General features: G+C 41.1%; 1 protein-coding gene across 17 annotated transcripts in view; it reads left to right on the forward strand.

Moving 5' to 3' along the window:
• MYCBP2 (MYC binding protein 2) overlaps nucleotides 1-16,963 on the forward strand; it is a 368,898-nt gene that overhangs the window by 118,235 nt on the left and 233,700 nt on the right. For all 17 annotated transcript variants that reach the window (XM_075918843.1, XM_075918845.1, XM_075918849.1 and 14 more), the window contains one exon: nucleotides 3,009-3,181. In XM_075918843.1, coding sequence (XP_075774958.1) covers nucleotides 3,009-3,181 — 173 coding nt within the window. The remainder of the gene's footprint in view (nucleotides 1-3,008; nucleotides 3,182-16,963) is intronic.

Below are 16,963 nucleotides of genomic sequence, written 5' to 3' on the forward strand. Positions count from 1 at the left end.
TCATCAGGTCAAATATATGAATGGTTTCTGAAGGACCGAGTAGTAAATAATTTCCTTACCTTTTATTGTGTTTACCTATAAACTATTTGTGTCCAGCAACAACAGAAAATGCCAGAAATACTGTTCCAGAATAGGCAGAGACAAGAAAACAATGTAGGACATGTTTCTAATACATTGAAGTTAGGACCTAATATATGGCTTCCCCCTTTTACCAAGACTTATAAACAAGATGAAACCTTACAAAGCTTACAAAGATTGGTTTGAATAGCAGCAGCATAACTCAAACAATGATATCTGGATTTGATGCATCTGTCAAAATGATTAGTGGAACCTCTACCATTGTCCCAACTTCTTGTCATAACAAATGTCATCTGAACCTTTGATCCTTTCACTTGACTACTTGGGGAATAGATCTTTTAGATGAGCTACAAGAAAATATTTTATTAGAAGTACAGAATGTACAGATATAGTCTAGAAAATAATCCTTACAGACATGCTATAATCTTTTTCGTAGAGGCTTTTTATTGTGATATCCATGTGTAATATGGGTCCTTTGACACCAATTATATATTAGAATATTTATTTTGTTTAAAATATGTTTTTCATTATCTTCAGTTGAGGTTCATCTCTTAGCACATCATGTACCTGTAGAGGGGAAATAAGTTTTAACTAATACAATTAAGAGGTTTTTAAGAAACCTGAATAGTTTGTATCCTTCAATAAGAACTTCTGTGCTCTTTTGGATTCTGAATGTATTAAACACAGTTAATAGGATTTCCTTTTGAACCTGGTCTTAATTTTATTTATAAAAATAGTGTTTGTGATAATTCACCATTCACTGTTTGTCATGATGACAGAGTTTTTCTTTGCACTCATCCTAATTTTTTTTTACCAAAAATAGTCTGAGTATCACATAAATCAATCCATAATTTTACCAGTCATCTTTCACAAACCCCATATGCATGATGGAGATGCCAGATTACACACATTATATTTGAAGAGGGTGTTCACTTTTTTATTTAGACAGGACTAGAGTTTTCAGGCAATCTTCAAGGATATTCAAAGCTTATGCTTCATAAAACAAGGGAAACACTGTTTCTATATAGGATCTCTAGATGGTTTAGATTTGTTTTTTTATGAAATATTTAATTTGAAGGGATTATCCATTCCACAAGGAAGTCAAGCTAATTCAGCAAAATCCAAGGCAGTTTTGCATGGCTTTCTCTAGACATACATTCCTTCACCAGAGAACTATAGTAACAACGTGGAGTTGTGTTCACTCTATACTAATCATTGTTCTTTAGGTTTGGATTCTAGATCTGATAGAACGTTTGGCAAGACAGTCATGCAGTCCTTGTTTACTTGGAATGCCAAGTCCCACCATCTTGGGTCAAAGTACTTATTAGTACATCCCATGAATAGGAAATGCATGCACAGGCTTTCAAAGGAAGAAATGAAGTTGACTCACCTGTAACTGAGAGTCTTCAAGGTTAAACTCAAGGTTAAATACCCAGAGAGTTGGGGGTTGCAGTTTAATAGATTGAGGTCATCATCTCCTTTGAAACTCTTGCCGTAGAACATTGAGAGTCTGTAGGGTCAGTGTTAGTGCAAAGTAGCTGCATGGAAGCTTCAATAGCCACTGCTGGTAGGATTTTACCATTTGGGCAGCACCAGTTAGTGTAAATATGTAGAATCTGTATTAAAAACCCCGTCACAAATAACTAACTTTCATACATTCATAATATCATATGTGATCTGCTGGGCTCTTCAGAATTGACTTCCCTTCCTCGGAGCTCCGAAACACCTATGAGCAGAGAGGAGTTAAAGCAATCAATATGTGCTGCAGGCTCTGACTACCAAAGTCGAGTGATGACATCAGATTTTAGAGAGAGGTTTCTAACCATAGTGACTGTGAAGAAAATCTTGAAAATATGATTCAAGTAGAAGTGTGGCATAAATATGTGACTTAGTTAAAAAGTCTAAAGGGAAGGACAAGCAGTAGCAGCTTATACAGCCAGGGAGGAAGCCAGGTAGCCTGCTTTTGTTTAGAAGGAAGACAGTCTATCTAGGAAACAGAGCTTCAGTGGCCATTTGGGCTTTGCAGAATTAGATTATTTTCATAGAGCCATAGATGGCCTGCTTGGATCTGTGGGATCTGCTTCCTCTTTAGGTGGCTTTTATTGTTTTTATTTTATTGTTTCCACCTACCATTCTATCCCCATGAATCAGATGGGAAGGAAAGATGGTGTAGATCTTTGAAGTATGATTTGTTCTTCCTTACTTAACATGCTTTGAGCAGAGAAATAATTTAAATGTCAATTTTAATGATTATCATTAGGATATCTTTAACAAATGCTTCTTACTCATTTTGTTCTCCTATTCCCTTTCTGCATCTTATTCCATTTCGCCTCCTACAAATAGACAATTATTTCAGTCCATTTCTAAGTTGCTGTATTCATATCATTCTCCTTTAATGAACCTCTTTATATGGGTCATCTACAAAAATATGTGAAAATACATTGGAACCCTAACCCCAAGACTTGTGTGCACCAAAACTGAGTAACCTTATGACTTTCAATTTAAACTCTTCTCATTCTTTGCCTCATCCCCTACAGTTTGCTACTGCCACTTGCTGTATTACATCAATAATTAGATTTTTAGCTCCTTGAAGTCAGGAAGCATTTTAATGTCTCGTGTTAGCTCTGACACATGCTTAGAATATTTTCTGGATGTTCTGTAATTTCAGTAATCTATATTTAAATTTAAGGGTATTAAGTATGTTTGGGGCTATTGCCACATTTGTAATGGTGGTTATCTTGCATAACGTATATTTCACCGGTACAGTAGATTGCAATCCTAACAATCCCGATTAGTAAGAATTATCATTAAGTAGATATTCTACTAGTTTAGAAAGTTTAATGGTTCAGTTAATTTTTTGTCAAGTTAAATTTAATTTTTTGCTACATTGAAATCTTTTTTTTTTTTTTTACTTTGTGTTTTTGGGTCAGGTTTCGACCAAATACTAGAGAACTGTGGAGTTACAATGCAGTTGTTGCTGATTCCAGGCTTCCCTCAGCTCCAGACATGCAATCCCGATGTAGTATTCTAAGTCCGGAACTTGCTCTTCCGACAGGATCCAAAGCTCTAACCACCAGGTCTCATGCAGCTTTGCACATTCTAGGTATACATTTATGGTTGATGAATCAGCTGAAAAGTAGTAAATGCACTCTGCTCTGTGTGTGTGTGTTTGTGTGTGTTGTCTTTGAGTAGTATTCCCATGGATATTCCACTTCATATGTATTTATGCTCCTTACACCTGAGATCAGAGATTTTGGTAATAGTGCTCGTTTGACCTGAACTTATGCCCTACACATCCTTGCAGTGAGGCTCTATAGTGCTGGATGGTGAAACTGCTCTCAATTCTTTCTCATCTGCCTCAACTTGAGACAGAGTATTGGTATGTCTTTTTATTCAAAAATAATCTGTTAGCCTCTCTGGCTCTCATTTCTATTTACTTTGTTTCAGAGGGATTGGTCTCAAAAGTTCTACTGTGATTTTAAGGACAGGGCTGGGAAGAATTGTGAGTTAAGACTTAGATTCTTAACAATAGAGCATTCTCCTTATCCAGCCTCAGACCCAGGGCAAGATGCCTATCTGCTCATCTCAGACATTGGCCGAGGAGTGAACATAGAGCCTCAGCACATTCACCTGGATCTGTTGGAAATAAATCCTAAGGGAAGACCTGAAAAAGAGAGCTCATTCTCCTCAGAAGAAGCCTACTCTGAAGTCTTTCTCCTCCAAGTAAGACTATTTCAGAGACTTCGTATCCTCCACATTGGTACTGATTATTATGTGTGGATCTCTGGGCTCTTCTAAGAATAGAGGCATCAAACATACTTCTGAACTGAGTCCATCTGTACCTCAAAAGTAGAGCTCAATTGCAAAGAAGTCTTAAGCACTCCTCTTCTCAGAAGGTGATACCTACTACTCATTTGGTACCATCGGTACTTAAGTTGCCCTCCAAGACAGACATCCTTGGTACTGGATTATGCAATCCTGGTGCCTCTTAAGAAATCGTCATCAGTATCGACTATATCTCTCAAGAGAGACCTGCTCAAACAGCTTATATCCTTGGTATTGACAGTGGAATATGACCCCCTACTTCAAACTTACCTAGTACCACTGGAATTCACATATTCCAGAGATCTCCCTGTTTTGGATAAACCAAAATCTCACTTGCTAGAGTGTACTGAAAGACTATCGATGTTGATGGAAATATGGTAATCAAGATTGGTCCTTTCCCGTGTACTTCTTGATTCTCTTAATACCTTCAGAAAGTTGTCAGACTTCCCAGCTTGATGAAGAGGAATTTTTCTACTCACCAAATGAGAAAATTCCTTTTTCCCAACTTTGGGGAAAATGAAAGAGTTAAGTAAAAGATGGACCCATGTGCCCATGACCTGCTTCAAGCACAAGTGGATACCTACCTCCATTGTCAGATGGATCTGCTCATCAGACATCCTTGAATGGCATAGAGCCAGTAATTTTCATGGATTCATAGTCTGTCTTGTGGGGGCTACAGAAGAATAAATTTTCCTATCCTGTTTATCCGTTCTCAGCTCCCTCAAATTCAAGAATCCATTGAGAAATAGGAGGCTAGAACAGAGAAGAAAGCTATCCCTTAGACACGTTTCTTCTTCCCCTGAAGATGCAGTTATGATGACTGCAGAGACTTCCAGGAGTTAATGAAACATAAAGCACACTCCTTACAGATCCCTTTGGAGGAGGTTGAAGAGCTGCAGCATGAACTCCTAGATATCCTTCAGTAGTCTCCTTCTGCCCATGTTGCCCTGCCCATCAGTGAGTTTGTGCGAGATCCTGCCAAAACTATCTGGCAGACCCCAACAACAGTGCCACCGATATGTAAGTGTAATACTAAAAATATTTCACTCCAGCTAAGGACTCTGAATTCTTATTTACCCGTCCTACGCCCAATTCCATGTTTGTGGAGGGAGTGATTGAATGTGGCAGGCAATACCATGCTAAGACCACGCTGTATGATAAAGATTGTCAGTGTCTTACTTTGATTTGGCTACAAGACGTACTCATCCATGACAGTTCAGTTTAGAATACTAAACTACTGGTTTGTAATAGTTGCATACAATCACCCACATTGTACCTGTTTTTCCTGCTTTATTGTACATTTTGCAACTGAACAGAGAAAGCAGTTTCAGGCTATAATTAGGGGCAACAGTTATCTAGAATGTCTTTTTAGGCGTCATTGGGCTTCTGCAGACACTGCAGCTCAATTTATTGTTCTAGGAGTGGTCATATGTACTGCCTCCTGGTTTCTGCTTTTGGGATTTCCAAGGGAGGACCAAAACACTGTTGATGATCTTCCCTTTTATAGTTTCAAACTTTGTAGAATGCAAAGACAAATCCTTTCATACCCTAAAGCTGTGGTGTCCAACCAGTTCTAAAGCTACTGCGATAGTGAATTAGCTACACTCAATTGGCCAAATAGACACATGTGGCTAGTATGTTGGACACCACAGCCCTAAAGCATTCCAGAGTCATACAGCAATCTGTTAGGATTTACTCACTTGTATACAAAAGAATTTTTAGTAGCCCCCAGATAGCACAGAGCTCTTGCCCAATATCATGTTCCACTTTTCAGAGACCTTATGAAGGAAATGAAAAGAGACTATGATTTTAGAGGAAGAGACTATTTCTTCAGTATCTAACATTTCGCTCCCGTCAACTTATAAATTGTAATTATGACAGATTGGTTGTGGACCTGGGACAGTTCCACAGAACTGAGTTACATTTTCACCATTCTGTCATCTTTTTCCTTTTTGAAGGCCATCTCTCCCATTTTCAATCTGCATGGAACAGATTACATTAGACAAATTGGGATGTTGGGATGTACAAGACTGGAGTGGTCCATTTGTTTTTACACCCCTTTCCTCTTACCCACAGCTTTTCAGGGACCTCTCTCAAGAGTCTTTAAGGCAGAATGTTGACTCTTTGCTGTACATAAACTGTAAAAATATTCTGACTTGGCACAGAGGGAAGGGCTTATACTCCCAACTATTTCCTGATCCTAAAAAAGAATGAGGGATACACATCAGTTTTTGATTTAAGATTCCTAAACAACTTACTGAAATTTCAAGATGTTGACTCATGCAGCAGTCCATCCTTGGAACCAGGGGATTGGATTTTGGATCTCAACCTTCAGGACACCTATTGTCTTACATGATTCCTCTATCTTGCACACAATTCCTTTGGTTTCTGGTAGATCAGGATCCCTGACAGTATTGAGTGCTCCTAGTCAGCCTCTTTTCTGCCTGGAAGATGTTTTTGAAGATGTTATTAGCTTATCTCAAAACCATGGGGTTAATTGTATTTTCATATCTTGATGATTGGCTACTCAAGGGCCAGTCCTACGAAGGCTTGCCATTCTTATTGCAAAGAGACGTCTCTGTTCCACAAGCCATGGTTGCAGTTCAGCTTCAAGAAATCAACTTAGACTGCAGTACAACAAATAAAGAGTTTACATGGGCCTCCTTAGACACAGTATTAGCCAAGCCCACAGTCATATTTCTGGTGTTAATAGAGCATATCTCTAAGATTCAAACCAACCCCCACACGCATCACAATTGTTTAGATAGATGGCAGCATGTACTTTTTTGATGCTTTGTGGCAGGCTACACCCTTGATGTTTCCAGGGCCGACTCAGAACTCTTTATATTTCAGACAATTCAGTTATGCAAGGTCCCAGTCAGGGTCCATTCAGGAGTTCCTTTCATTGACACTCCTCCTTCCATCACCATGACAGATGTGTCACTGATGGATTGTGAATCACATCTGGAATCTGTATAATTCAGGGCAAATGGCTAATGCAAGAGATGCTATTTCACATCAGCTTCCTCAAGTCAAGGCAGTCAGGAATGCTCTACTGCTGCTTCAAATCATGTCACTAAAGGTATGCTACTGAAGTTGTGCATGTGTCCCTGTACTGCTGGCTGAAGAACTTGCGTAGTGCTGTCTGTTAGGGCCATACATGTGCTGACTCTCCTCGTGCCCTGCCATAAGAAGGGCAAGAGCAAAACTTTGATGGTACCACTGGTACATGTTGTGCCATTGATTCTGATGCTTCATCCTGTATCTGAATGGCCATCCATAGGCACCAGCACCTGGCTCCATTCCATTATTAACAAAGTGGCCTTACTGGGACTCTTGGCCTGCTCCTGAAAGTACTTCCCTGGTCACCGTGTCCAGGGCTTTGAAGGAAGTCATGGACACTCAGCACAAGGTCCTGAACATCTTGTGTTCATCTTCCTCTTCAGATGTGGCCCTCTCTGTCAATTAAGGCTCTTCTCAACCTTGCAAGAGCCATATGGCAGATCCCAGCATTTGTCATTCTGACTAGCAAGCATGTGGACAAGCATTCTGTCCTCCTGAGAGAAGCAGAGTTCCTCTTCTCCCACCCTTCATCCAATTCTGTTGTGGTGCACATGGTCAGTTCTCATGGTTGTCAACCCCACATGAGGTCTACTTCCTTTGTTAGTGACTAGAAGTATCTGAAGTATCTTATTGGGGAGAAAGTTGTACTGCTTGGCCATTTTTAAGTTTGAGATTGTAGGTACCAAGAGCTTACTTCAAAATATGATAGAGAACGCCTTCAAACTGAACAATTTTACTGGGCAGCTTCCCAATTATCATTGAAATTGTTGTCCTCAGTGGGAGTGTCTTCGATGAGTGCCTTCATTTCCTTTGGGAAATCCAACAGATAGAGGCATGTCTCATCACTAGTGCTGTAGAGATGGATGTGGTTGCAGTATAAGCTGTGTCCAGTATAGACTATAGCTTTTATCTTTACTACTAGCTGCCCTTCTTGGTTGATGGCCTTAAATTGAATCAGTAGTTTCATATTCCAACCTTCTATCACGAGTCTTACTGAGATAAGAGAGGCTATATTCCATTCTCTAGATGTCAGAACAGCCTTAGCCTTCTGCCTGGATAGTACGATGACCTTCATGAAGACTCCCAGATTTTTCCTCTCCATAGTGGGCTTGGCAATATCAGCCCAAAGGCCTTCCAAGTGTGTCTCAAACTATATAAGATACCGTTACCAAGTTTGCAGTATCTCTCCTCTTCATACACGCTGCACAAGATCCTCTTGTCTTCCATTTCCTTCTTGAAGAATGTTCCTATCTCAGAGAGCTGTGATCATTGGGCACTCAGCTTCCACTGCCATGTTTGGCTCCACAGTACTGTCATCTGTAACTGACCTGACTCTGAAGCCCCTGCCTTTCAGAGGGGAAACTGTGTAGGAGTCTCCTACAGTGGTACACTCATAGGTACACAACTTGAAGAAGTTATCTTGTACAGTAACAATGTTTTTTTAGAGATGTGTGTCTGAGTACTTGGTCCATGACTTTGTAATACAGAAGGAAATGAGGAGGCTTAGCCTGCACATAGTTACTAAACTAGTGGTAGAGCACAAGTGGAGAGAGAGTGAATGTGCAGATCTAATGGACACTGCTACCAAGTTTCTTCAGTCAGTGTAGAGACGGAAGTACCCCTGCAGTGGAGCACACATAGGGATGCACATCTCAAACAACCATCATTACTGCAGAAGGTGCATAACTTCTTATGCTTATTTCCCAGGTAATCGATAGGATAGCTTATGACCTCAGCAGGCACTGTTCCCAAGACTGTGATGGGAGTTGGACTCTTGAATGCTCAATCAAATGTTAATGAGTTGGGAAGTTCAGAAAATAGACTTCTTTGCTACTCTTATGGGAAAGAGTATTTTGTTGGTATGCAGGAGAGGGTGATTATATTTGTGCTCTTTGGGAGATATACCTTTTTTGTTCAATTAATTTCTTCCACCACTCCTGAGTCTGAAGATGGTAAAACAAAATCAAGCACAACAAGGCAAAAATCGTATTAATAGTTCCCACATACTACAGTCAGATCTAGTATTTTTACCTAGTTTATGCAGCTGTTCATCAAGCAATCATTCTTCTGTCCATGCTTCCTCTCCTTTCTCAAAATGCTGGTCACGTGTTTCATCCCAACCAGAGGACTCCTAGTCTCAAAGCTTGGCTCCTTGATGGATTACAGGACCAGAGGCTTCCTGCTTTGACGAGGTACAACAAGTATTATTGAATAGCATTAAGGAATCTAAAAGATACCTAACTTAATGACTGGGAAAGATATATAGCAGAGATGTTTGCCACATGCTCACTCATCTCTATTGACTGTTTTGGACTACTAGTATTCGACTGAATTAACAGGTTTTTGTTCCTTAGTTGAGGGTTTCTTCTTCTTTTTTTTTTTTTTTTTGCTCATCCCACCACTGAGGTTTTTCAGAAGACTGGTAACTTTACCCTCAGGGTTAAGAGATCCACTCTTAAATTGAGTATTTAAATGTCCTATGAATCCTCTCTTGGATCCAGTTACTCCCGCCCCCCCCCCCCCCTTTTTCATTGATTTATCTATAAAGGCTGCTTTTCTTGTGTCTATCACTTCTGCTCAAAGGGTTTAAAAAAAGAGATCTAATGGTGGGACCCCCATTTTATAATATTTTTCAAGAACACAATTTCTTTATTTCCATGCCCAAAGTTTAACCCAAGTTGTCATCTTCAGTTTCATATTAACCCAGTCATCTGGCTACTGATACTTTCCCCAAAACTTCAACAGTCCAAGAGGATGCTGCTTTTCCCACCTTGGATGTTAGGAAGGCATTGGCCTTCTATCTGAATGGAACAAGGTAATTTAGAAGCTCACTCGCTCTTTTTTATTTATAGGAGATAGAATTGTGGGTAGAAGAACTCAATTTAAGAGACTGCTTATTTAGTCTGGTGGCTCTGTGAGTTTGAGTTCAGAATTCCTTTACTAATTTTTTTCAAATATTCGTGGTTTTATCCCCTCTTTTCAGTCCTACTGTCGATGATATGAGAATTTAGGCTGGGGGTGAACTGTTTAAATGGTTAGAGATTAGAGTAGCAAAATAGTCTTGGATAGTGATATTAGTTTAACAGATTAACCTATGCTTATTGGTTAAAGTCTACTCTGGCTTCTTAGCAGGCAGCTTGAGATCAGGGCCAGCAGGAAATGGCAGCCCTGCTCCAGGGCAGGCTATGCTGCGGACTCTGCAGTATAAACCTTAAATAAAACTTCATAATCCAGAATCTGCAGCATGTGTAACCATACAACCACCAAGATTTTCAGCGGTTACACAGTTGTCTTTTAACTAACTTTTTGCATCCCTAGTCTTGGAAATGCTTATTGAAAACTTTACACAATATAGAATAAAAGTTATTTATTGCAACCTCCTAAGACAGGAAACCCACTCCACTCTGCCCGGGGGCTCTTCAGAAATACCTTTAAGATCCAAGGGTAAAAATGACCATCATGGGATGGTATTGCAGATTTCAGAGGGATGACAACTCTACATATAAATGCAAAGCGTGTGAGTGAGTGTTACATATCCCATCTCATGTACTGCTGTATGTTTACCGACAACTGTTTGATATGGAGTGCCTTAAAATGAAAGTTCGCAGGTTAAAAAAAAAATTCCTTTTCATAGAAGGCTCTGTAATCTGGCAAACAAAAAGTATAACAATGTCCAGCTAGACAAATTCAAGCTGAAAATAAAGTGCACATTTTTAACAGTGGGGATATCCATTTGAACAACTTAATAGGGATCTTTTTGTTTGCTATCACTTGAAAGTTTTAAATAAGGATTGGATTTGTTTCTAAAAATATACTCCACCTTAACCAAAAGGTATAGGTATGAAGCTGGAATTACTAGGTGAATTTTTGTGGCTTGAGTTATGCAGGTCAGACTAAATTGTGGGATTGCCATTTATGCCTTTCTTAAAGGGCAGCTCCTGGAGCTTGCTATCTCCCCCGCGCCTCTCCTCCCTCTTCCTCCCCCCACACACCTTCTCTGCAGAACAGACTGGCGAGGAGGGGAATTCAGGGCTTCAGCTCTTTGAGCCATGCCTACTGAGGTCTTGAGCCTTGGCAGGCATTTCCAATGGAGCAGAAGCCTCAAGCTCACCACCCTGCTGCAGACAGAAGCCCCAAACAGCAGCAGATGTACCCAGCTCTCGAGTATATTAATTTTATGGTATGTGACTCAGAGGTTCAATAAGTTTGTTACTTCAGCTGTATGATTTTAACTCTTCCTTCTGGCCTTAAAAACCTATGATTTTATGAAAAATGTTCTCCAGACTAATCCTTCTACTGATACTCTCTGAGATGTATTGTCTTCTGTATCTAACCTGGGAACAGCTCCAGTACTTTCAGGGTGCTCCAAGGAGTATTGGTTTTGTGCACTTGACAGATTGTTAGATGTCTACCCCCAACTGTCAGAAGATGTTGCATAGTTTTTAGCTCTCTCCTGTATTCATATTCACCTGTTTGACTGCTTTATATATTTCCCATGTAGTACAGAGTTTCTCATATGTTTTCCTAGTGTCTCATTTGTTCCTTATTTCTCAATTTCTAAATTCTTGTGTTGGGTTTCCTTCCCCCATCAAGGTGTTGGAACCAATCAAAGGCAAAAAGCAAAGCTGAGGCATGAACTGGTCATAGAATCATAGAACACTAGGACTGGAAAGGACCTCGAGAGGTCATCGAGTCCAGTCCCCTGCCCTCATGGCAGGACCAAATGCTGTCTAGACCATCCCTGCTAGACATTTATCTAACCTACTCTTAAATATCTCCACAGATGGAAATGCTACAACCTCCCTGGGCAATTATTCCAGTTTAACTACCCTGACAGTTAGGAACTTTTTCCTAATGTCCAACCTAAACCTCCCTTGCTGCAGTTTAAGCCCATTGCTTCTTGTTCTATCCCCAGAGGCCAAGATGAACAAGTTTGCTCCCTCCTCCTTATGACGCCTTTTTAGATATCTGAAAAGTGCTATCATGTCCCCCCTCAATCTTCTCTTTTCTAAACTAAACAAACCTAATTCCTTCAGCCTTCCCTCATAGATCATGTTCTCTAGACCTTTACTCATTCTCGTTGCTCTTCTCTGGACCCTCTCCAATCTTTCTTGAAATTCAGTGCCCAGAACTGAACACAATACTCCAATTGAGGCCTAACCAGCACAGAGTAGAGCGGAAGAATGACTTTTCGTGTCTTGCTCACAACACACCTGTTAATGCATCCCAGAATCATGTTTGCTTTCTTTGCAACGGCATCACACTGCTGACTCATATTCAACTTGTGGTCCATTATAACCCCTAGATCCCTTTCTGCCATACTCCTTCCCAGACAGTCACTTCCCATGCTGTATGTATGAAACTGATTGTTCTTTCCTAAGTGGAGCACTTTGCATTTGTCTGTATTAAACTTCATCCTATTTACCTCAGACCATTTCTCCAATTTGTCCAGGTCATTTTGAATGACACTATCCTCCAGAGTAGTCGCAACCCCTCCCAGCTTGATAGTATCTGCAAACTTAGTAAGTGTACTTTCTATACCAATATCTAAATCGTTGATGAAGATATTGAACAGAGCCAGTCCCAAAACAGACCCCTGTGGAACCCCGCTTGTTATGCCTTTCCAGAAGGATTGTGAACCATTAATAACTACTCTCTGAGTACGGTTATCCAGCCAGTTATGCACCCGCCTTATAGTAGCCCCATCTAAGTTGTATTTGCCTAGTTTATTGATAAGAATATCATGTGAGACCGTATCAAACTCCTTACTAAAGTCTAAATATACCACATACACCACTTCTCCCTTATCCACAAGACTCGTTATCCTATTAAAGAAAGCTATCAGATTGATTTGACATGTTTTGTTCTTTACAAATCCATGCTGGCTGTTCCCTATCACCTTGCCACTTTCCAAGTGTTTACAGATGGTTTCCTTAATTACTTGCTCCATTATCTTCCCTGGCACAGAAGTTAAACTAACGGGTCTGTAGTTTCCTGGGTTGTTCTTATTTTCCTTTTTATAGATGGGCACTATATTTGCCCTTTTCCAATCTCTCCTGTCTCCCATGATTTTCCAAAGATGACAGCTAGAGGCTCAGATACCTCTTCTATCAGCTCCTTGAGTATTCCTGGATGCATTTGATCAGGCCCTGGTGACTTGAAGTCATCTAACTTTTCTAGGTGATTTTTAACCAGTGGGCCTACCCTCTCCTTGGTCTTCCTCTTGCTTCTAATGTATTTATAAAAAGTCTTCTTGTTTCCCTTTATTCCCATAGCTAGTTTGAGCTCATTCTGTGCCTTTGCCTTTCTAATCATACCCCTGCATTCCTGTGCTGTTTGCCTATATTCATCCTTTATAATTTGTCCTACTTTCCATTTTTTATATGACTCCTTTTTTATTTTTAGATCATGCAAGATTTCGTGGTTAAGCCAAGGCGGTCTTTTTCCGTATTTTCTATCTTTCTGACACCTCGGAAAGCTTGCTTTTGGGCCCTTGACGATGTCCCTTTGAAAAATTGCCAACTCTCCTCAGTTGTTTTTCCCCTCAGTCTTGATTCCCATGGGACCTTACCTATCAGCTCTCTGAGCTTACCAAAATCTACCTTCCTGAAATCCATTGTCTCTATTTTGCTGTTCTCCCTTTTATCCTTCCTTAGAATTGTGAACTCTATGATTTCATGATCACTTTCACCCAAGCTGCCTTCCAGATTCAAATTCTCAACCAGTTCCTCCCTATTTGTTAGTATCAGATCTAAAACTGATACGAGAGTTTCTGTTCGTCAGTCTTCTGAAGGAGTGGTTTGCCTTCATTAAACAAAGGTGTACAACTGTAGCCTTATTACTTTCTGGAGTAATATGTTTTAGGTGTGGACATCTGGTATGTAAGGCGGGGGAAGGCTCTGCCTTCCCAAACTGCCAGGCATCGCCTCCCCCTCCCCCCCACTCTCACACTCCAGTAGGTTTTCTTGGGCAATGTTGAGGCTCCCAGCATATGCCCTCCCCATGCTCTGTGGCTGGAGATGCAGGGCAGGGCTGGGCCAGGCCATGCGGTGCACCCTCCTGGGCTGGGGCAGTTGGGGCCATGCCACTCACCCTCTGCTCTTCTCCATCCCTGGGACTGGAGAGTCTGCACTGTGTGGAGGTGGGGTTGGGGGCTTGGCTCCTTCAGCAGTGCCATCACCAACTGCCCATGGTTTTAGGGGTGTCAACGTGTAGACTACATGATTAACTGATAAACTTAGGCTTATCAGTTAATTCTGTTGACTACACACAACTGTATCAGAGACAGCAAGGGGTTGGGGAGGCAGGAGCCTGTGAGGAGCTGGCTTTTAAGGCTCCCCAAAATGACCAGAGCCATCTTCCCTGCCCCCCCTTCCCCCCGCTGCTGCAGAGGCAGCAGTGTGGACGGGATGTCGGGGAGGCTGCTGCGGAACAGCCTTTGTTTGTTGTGAGCCTCAGCAACCTTTGCCTGTGGGGAACTCTGACACTCTTCAGACAGGGGCTACCATGAAGCAGCCTCTGTCCGCAGGGAGCTCAGGTGACAGGCGAGCAGGGTGCAGGTGGAGCCAGTCTGCGTAGGGAACTGGTTTTCACACCAGTGGGGCTGGAGTGCATTGGCTGCGGTCCCACCCACGGAGACCATCAAATAATCCCATAATAGCTAATATTTGATGAAGTTACACAACTATTCAATTTCACGCTAACATCCCTACTATGTTTGTATTGATTGGCTGAATATTAGCGACCTTGGTTATCAGTTTAAGTGGTGACTACAATATCGGGATTAGCAGGGTGAAAATCACACACAGGATTATCTTTAAGTTTGAAACCACTAGGAGCACATAAGAGACTTTGACCTCAGCTGATGTTCAAGTCCTTTTATTAACAAATCCACTAAGCAGACAGCAGTGCCACAAATGATGAAATACAACCATAGATACAGAATGTGCAGTTTGTTCAGCTCTGATTGGCATCTCTCATATCTTCTGTTTGAGACAGATTTTGTCATGATTTTGTCCTTCTCATTATCACTGCCAGTGATTGTCATTCTATCACCTTCCCATGCATACCCCCTCAAAGCACACCTTTTATCCTGAGTTATGATAGCACCTACTAAGACTCATACATGTAAGCCTGTACCCCTTATTTCCTTATACATATTCTTATTCTCATTAATATCTGTATTAATAAATTACTGTAGCAACTTGAGATGGTTAAGGAATCCCCAAAAATGTTGCTCTTAAGTATCTTGTGCTATTAATGTGCGAATTGCAGCATATTTTCCAGTCTTTTGCCATGTGGTTTCTAGAACATCATCACTTAACACTTTTTTCTGTAATCTTATGCTTTCCTGTAAAGTGTCAATTAGTCATGGGAGCCCTTTTCTGGTCTAAGGAGAGGTTAAACAAAGGTCATTTTTAGTTTTGAGAAAGGAAGAGTGAGGAGGGACCTCAAGTCTTCAAATATGTTAAATGCTGCAATAAAGTGGAACTGAAGACAGATACAAAGTAATGAATTTAATTGGTGACTAGGGAGATTTTAAGTTAGATATTAGGAACATCTTGTTAACTGTAAGGATAGTTAAATACTTGAAAAGGCTTACAAGGGGAGTGTGAAATCTGTTACTGCAAGTTTGTAAGAAAATGTTAAACAGCATAATGGATGGTATGGCAATATGTTATCCTGCCTCCATATTGGGGGCTGGACTAAATGACCTCTTGAGGTCCATTCCCGCCCTGCAGTTTCTGTAATTGCATATATTGTAACATACTATGCTATTATACTATCTCTGTTTTGTCCAAAGTCAGCCCATTCTAAGGGAAAAATTGGCACAAATGAAAGGTGTATCATTTGCCTATTTTAGTCACCTGTCTAAAGGAAGTACATAATTAAAGGCTTCTTTGGTCAGGTGGGTAAATGCATTTCAGAATCCTGGTAGTGCCAGGACATGGGATGTGCATAGAATACGATTGTTTCTCATCAACTAGAAAGAGAGGGCTGTGATAGCAGAGACTGTTGTATTCCCAAATGACCACAGGATGGCAGCAAGTGCCCCAGCCCTGGGGAACAGCTGCTGACTGGCCAGCATGGTCCCTGCTGCCCCAGGGAGCAGCTGCACCCCACCCCGTCCATGCACCTTCTGGCTCCTGTTAAATCATGCTGCAACTTTTGGATTGCAAACACATCCTGAGGAAGTTTGTCTGTGTATACCTAAAACATCAAGAAAAGGTGTTCCTGTTGTGAAAAGTTAATCAAACCTGCACTTTGATCTTTATGGAGAAAGATGGTAGGCTAAATCTAGTTGAGTGTACAGCTGACTGGAATTGAGGGGTTTTGGAGCAGTTTTTATATTTCCAAATTTGCTTTTGTTTGAATTCTCCACCTAAGGATTGAGAGCCTGTCAATCCCAAGCAATTCCGGAGGCTGGTAGGCTTCCTTACCACGGAACTTCAAGAGCATATCAGCTGGCTCCAGCCTGTGTTCTGGGGATTGACAGAGCCTTTCAACCCTGATGGTATATCTAACTATATTTGAGTGACTCTCACAGCCTAGACAGACAGATTTGTTTTGGTAGGATTTGAGTGACTGTGCTCAAAATAGTGATGTGGACATAAAAATTCAGGCTGAACCTTGGGTTCTCAAGCCTGTGTCTTGTGTGGACTTAAAGCCCAAGCTCCAGACAACGCGGAATGTCCATACTGCTTTTGATAGTATGCTTGCTAAAAACTGTGAAGCATGAGTCTGCATGCCCAGCCTCGGAAACTGACTTGCAGTTGCTGTGTAAACATACTTTTAGAGACCTGTCTGAAGAGGTAGGAGGCTCTTTGCCAAGGAGTAAGGAACTGAGCAACACCCCCCACTCCGCCCCCAGACGCAAGACTACAGCTGTGGAGCTGTTGACCCTGGAAAAGTACACTTTAGCACATGAACATGTTGTGAAAACTTAATTGTGGCAGAATAATTCTAGCCAGCTCTATTTCTAAGCAAAAATTCCCTC

This window comes from Pelodiscus sinensis, chromosome 1 (assembly GCF_049634645.1).
Source record: "Pelodiscus sinensis isolate JC-2024 chromosome 1, ASM4963464v1, whole genome shotgun sequence".
Taxonomy (NCBI): Eukaryota; Metazoa; Chordata; order Testudines; family Trionychidae; genus Pelodiscus; species Pelodiscus sinensis.